The 5608-nt window shown below is 40.0% G+C and overlaps 1 protein-coding gene across 3 annotated transcripts; it reads right to left on the reverse strand.

Annotated features, from left to right (window-relative positions):
• Positions 1 to 332: 332 nt before the first annotated feature.
• Positions 333 to 4412, reverse strand: LOC122053003 (pentatricopeptide repeat-containing protein At2g13600-like). 3 transcript variants are annotated; one of them, XR_006132139.1, is made up of 2 exons: positions 2310 to 4412; positions 333 to 1983 (listed from the first exon to the last, which is right to left on the reverse strand). XR_006132139.1 is itself a non-coding variant. In XM_042614806.1 (1 exon), exon 1 carries the CDS (start codon positions 4227 to 4229, stop codon positions 2553 to 2555), a length of 1677 nt encoding a protein of 558 aa, XP_042470740.1. In that variant the 5' UTR covers positions 4230 to 4412; the 3' UTR covers positions 2114 to 2552. The 3 variants fall into 3 exon arrangements, 1 of the variants encoding a protein (XP_042470740.1); XR_006132138.1 differs by having other exon boundaries at positions 2220 to 4412; XM_042614806.1 differs by lacking the exon at positions 333 to 1983 and having other exon boundaries at positions 2114 to 4412.
• Positions 4413 to 5608: the final 1196 nt, after the last annotated feature.

Raw genomic sequence — 5608 nt, forward strand, 5'->3', positions numbered from 1 at the left:
TCAAAGCTTTCCCGTCCTCTCATGATCGTCAAAGAAATTTTAGTTTGTTTAGTATCAACTATTATTGTGGTTCAGACATTCAGTGTCGACAGTAATATATATGATGAACAGCGTTTAACTTTGTCTCCCGACTCTTTGGAAAACCCAAGAATTACTCGACAATCGGACCGGAGCTAAGAAACAAATCCAAGGAATGAAATTTTCAAATGATGAAGTTGAAGATTTTGATACCGAAGGAACGAATACAACATGAACGGGAAATACAACGCCACTTTCAAATATAAAAAGGTAAAAATATAAAAGAACTACGTGAACTTTGATTCTCCTATACTCTAAGAGGAAACGTAGACAACTTAAATGAATACAAGTCCTTTTTTAAAATAAATTTTAAAACATAATGGTGAACCGTGAACCAACGATTCCGAACCGTGAACCGTAACCATTTTGAGCGGTTAAAGTTAAGGATTGATTTGGCAGGAACCATCGAACAGGCAGTTCCGAACCGTCGGTTCCAAACCGTCGGTTTCGAACGTTGATTCCGAACCGTGTCAAGTCTAGTGAAAAGTGTAGAAACCATTCATACTTTGAATTTGTATGTGGCAAGCCATGAATCAGATGCTAGAATACTGTGGTTGCCAAATTGAATCATTTGTTGAAGTTGCCACTGTCTGAATGCCTAAAGTAAAGGGATCTGAACTTGAGAAATTTTCATAATAGAAAATGTGATCCCTATGGCTTTCAATCCATAAGCCAATGCTAACATCATCAACTGGATCCATCTCAAAGGCTGAACGCCTAATCTTTCTCTCCAACCTTCGCACATACCTATGGGTGAGAAGATCATCTCGAGTACATGGTCCACCCTGCTTCTGGACCATTTGAGTATGCCTCTGCATTATGGTTTCAACAGGAACTCCAACATAGAGTAGTGACATAATTTCAAGACGAAGTTCATCAGAAATGTAAGGTGCAAACATTGCTCGTGTCCCAGCAAATTTCTTGGCAAGAGGACCATGGCAAGGTAACCCTTTTTTGTCGACATGTTTATCTTGATTGTATATGATAAGAGCATGAGAAGGTTCAGCCATTAACCTCTTTACAATAAAATGGCATACACATTCTCTCTTTGTGTTTGGTCGTCCTGCAGGAGATTTCCTCATTGTAGCATAGTGCCTGCTAGGGCAAACTACACCACCTTTCCTATGGTCATCTGTCCCAAACGAACACTAATATCTGCATCAAGGTAAAACCATTATGTATATAGAAATATGTCTGTGATAGGTAATCAACACTTCCCATATCTACAATAGAATTCTATGCTTCGAAATAGATCAATAAAAGAAACTAAAGTCCAAACAATCGACAATGCATCTGCTCATACTAATGTAAATAGGTGTCCTTGATCCAGGGTACAAAGGATACATAAACTTGAACTAAGATATCAGTAAGTCAGTGCCACAGGAATTATTTGTGTAAAAATGGCTGTAGTTTAAAAATCAAATGATGGCAAAGCTGCACAAACTTAAAACAACAATCATGAGAGACAATCAATAATCACCCAGATAATAGTCATTTTTGTCATAAAAGAAGGATATCCCTGCATATCATAATAATCATCAGTCAATAAGTCCAGGTTTTCCTTTCTATCTGCCACAATCACAGAAGAGGCCAACTGCAGTATACTAGTTCTGGATTACCACTTACAGAATATACTCAAGAATCCCATCGACTTTTGGTTTGTATGCCAACTGAGGAGGGTGCCTCCTGCGTGCTTCAACATGGAACCTGGTTGGGCATTCGTTGTTATTGGATTCACCTCGTACAAAATCATTCACCCTTGGGAAGGGAATAAGCGCAAGCCGATCCATTTTGTCTCTCCATCCTTCCACTCTTGACCACACAATATCTGCAGCGGAGAACTCCAAAGTTTGTGGGTTCTGCACTGGGAGCGGCAAAATCTCATCCCATCAAGCCATTAAGAATCTACAACATATCACATACAAAATATCATTTTGAAAAAGGAGGAAAAATAATCAGTTTTATCACAAAACCTCAGAGAAATTAAGTGATGTAGTATAGGTGATAGATAAAAAAAGGTAAGAAGAGGTTCCAGTTGAACTGAATACTAAATATCACATCTTCCCTGTTAAACTATAATGGTGTATGCCATACAAAATCTACATATAGAAGATAAAGAAGACTTTCTCACTGACACTGACCGCCTAGAACTTTTCTTTCTGTGGTATCAATACCCAGGGCTGTTAACTGGTACAGATATGAATCGAAAGACTCCAAGCAGTCGCACTCACCGGCAAAAGAAAGAGGATCAAGAGATCCAAGAAGAAGCTTAAATAAGGTGGTAGATTTCTACCGCACAAACTATAAATTTGATTGATTAGTAACCAACAATTTTCTTGAATCCCAGGAACTGAGAAGAGAATAATACAACCGTTATCTCTCTGGGAAATAAACTTGTTGAACGTAGTTTATGAGTCGTGCTTAACTTAAACCTCAAGGGAATCATTGCATCACCCACACTTCATCCTTGTCGATTAAGTCGTCCGTTCCTCGTCAAGCATTATCAATCCCAGTGTCTCCAGTACCCCGGAGATTAGCTCAAACTGTGTTATATGTGTGTCACCTGATACGAAAGTACAAGGTTGACCTCTGATATCAATCCAACTTCTGCCGACTACTTTTTGAACTCCAACTGTCAAAATCTTATTCCTAACTTTCATCGCCTCATTCCACTCTTTGTTTTCAGCATACAAGTTTGCGAGGAGAACGTAATTGGAAGAATTCAATGGTTCCGACACATAGAGTTGCTCGGAGATGCGCTTTGCCATGACCAAGTTTTTGTGCCGTTTGCATGCTGCAAGCAATGCACCCCAGAGGTTAATGTTAGGTGCTGTAGGAAGGGCTAGAATCACAGCTTCTGCTTCTTCGAGCAAACCCCAACGCGCAAATATATCAACCATACAGGCATAGTGTTCAGCTTGGGGTTCACATGAGTACACTTCAAACATGTCATTGAAAATATTACAGCCCTTGTGGATAAGCCCGGCATGGGAGCATGCGGTCAAGACACCAACAAAGGTTACATGATTCGGCATGACTTCATTGTGGTGTACATGAACCAGTTCGTCAAAGAGTTGCAGAGCTTTGGCGGCTCCTCCATTTTGTGCAAATCCACATATGACCCCATTCCATGAAACAATGTCTTTCTCGGGCAAGCTTCGGAAGAGTCTTAGTGCACCAGTTGTTTCTCCACATTTTGAATGCATAGTCACAATTGAGCTCCCCACAATAACATCAAGTTCCAAACCTTTCTTAATAGCCAAACCATGATATTGCTTACCATTGTCATATGCACCGACATCGCCGCAGCAACTGATCAAACTGCCAAAAGTATGAGAGTTTGGTTCCACTTCAGCCATCTGCATAGAATTCAAAGCCTCGAAAGCAGTATAAGTGTTGCCGCTAGCCAAAAGACCTGAAACTATGATGGTCCAAGAAACTGCACTCCGGTCATACATTTCATCGAACATCTTAAGTGCTGAATGAATATCTTCCTTTGAGTACAGATTCAACAATGCGTTGCAACAAAAGCAGTCCGTAAAGAATCCACCTTTAGTCATCAATGAATGCAGCTGCTTGCCTTCCGAAACCCACAAGTGATCAGCAAGTTCATTCAGAACAGTCGCCAACGTGAACTCGTCGACTCGAATCCCATCCCTGATGACCTCCACGAAAGTCTTGAGACATAACTCGCCCATCCCTAATCTCGAGTAACAATCCATCAACACATTCCATGCTGCCAAGTCTCTCGCACCCATTTCGTCAAACAATTTCCTTGCATGATTCATCTCCCCGGAGTCGGCGTACATCTTCATCAGGTTTGTGCCGATAAAGGGATCCGCCAAAAACGACGCCGTCTTCATTATCTGTGCATGAAGCTGCCATCCCGCACGTAGATCGCAGCAAGCGAGGATCGTCGAGTAGGTGAAGTCGTCGGGCCTGACATGGACATGGTGGCGGGCCATGGTGGCGAAACAGGCAAGGGCTTCCCGGGAGCGGTTGGCGCGGACGAGTCCGGAGGTGATGGTGTTCCAGGAGTGAGCGTCTGCGCAGGGGATTTGGTCGAATAGGTTGAGGGCGTCGTCGATGCGGTCGCACCGGACGTAGCCGGAGAGGAGGGTGTTGAAGGAGACGGTATTGGGGCGAGGCATGTGGAGGAGGAGGGAGCGGGCATGGTCCAAGGCGCCGCATCGGACGTAAGCGCGGAGGAGGAGGTTGCAGCGGTAGGCATGGCTTTGGAAGCCGGTCTTGAGCAGGGAGGCGTGGATCTTCGCGGCATTTAGCAGCGGATTGTAGAAGGCAAAGATCGCCGTCTCACAGAAAAATATCCCGTGTTCTCTGTTACATCTAAGACATCATCACATCTTTAAGATGTGTACAGTATCCTTGTGATGTGCAAGATATTTTTGAGATATAATCTGATCCGTCCGATCGACAAAAGGATACGGAGACAAAGAAATTTAGTAACAGAGGATCCGAACTCGGAGTGTGAGGTATACGCATTTTAATTTTCAAAATAACATTTAATTTAATTAAAAAAATCTTTAAATTCTAAATTGAAGTCAATCCGCATCGATTCAAATCTAATTCAATCCTAACACAAGCTGATCTTAATATAATACAAGATCCCTAACCAGAATCTAACATGAATTTGAAAACCCCCAAATCAACCAATCCTAATCTAATATTTTTTAGATTGACTTAGGTAGGATTGACGGATAAGTATATTTTTGACGGTCATAGAAAAGGAGAGGAAAAGGGTAAATAAAGGGAAGAACTTTAAACCTAGTCTGGAAAGGAATGAACTAAATAAAATAAAGATAGGGATTAGTAAATTTTAATCTTCCTTATACATAAAAAATATAACTTCATTCCATCTCTTTCAACCTTTCCTCCCTCCCTCCCATATTTCCTCTGCCTTTCCTTTACTGCCCCTCTCGTTAATCAACCTCTCCTCACCTATCCAAACGAAACCTTGGTCATCAATTAGTAACAAAATGTATAATACTAATATGTTTTTAATTAATAAATAAATCTATTAATCATATATAATATATTTATTGATTTAGTTCTTAAAAAATTATTGAAAATAATCAATTCACCATTTTTTTTGTCTTTTTCAAAGATCTTTTAAATAGATAAATATTCGTAAAAAACATTTCATAGAGAGGAATCCATATATTTTTCCACCTTAATTTTTGAAAGGAAAAAGATGTTTAAGTAAGAATTAACTATAGGATTTGAATACAAAATTTAAAAACATAACAAATGCATTAATATTTACAAAAAGAGACACTTCTACTCGTTTCAAACATTGTATTTAAGCTAGTATGGGTACTTTCCTCATTTTCCATATCCTTCCTAGCTCTGATGACACAAATCTTTAGAGCATTCAGATGAATGCATCACAAACATCAATCAGGCCATCACTGTTGCTCTATAAAAAAACTCATGTAAACCCTCTTAACCTTCACAGGAAAACATCAAACACTACAAAAAAAAAAAAAATAAATAAACTTTTAGAAGCGGT

Source organism: Zingiber officinale, chromosome 3A (genome assembly GCF_018446385.1).
Source record: "Zingiber officinale cultivar Zhangliang chromosome 3A, Zo_v1.1, whole genome shotgun sequence".
Classification (NCBI taxonomy): Eukaryota; Viridiplantae; Streptophyta; class Magnoliopsida; order Zingiberales; family Zingiberaceae; genus Zingiber; species Zingiber officinale.

Coding starts and splice junctions, on each gene's coding strand:
- LOC122053003 (XM_042614806.1), bottom strand. CDS start 4,229: ATGCCTCGCCCCAATACCGTCTCCTTCAACACCCTCCTCTCCGGCTAC.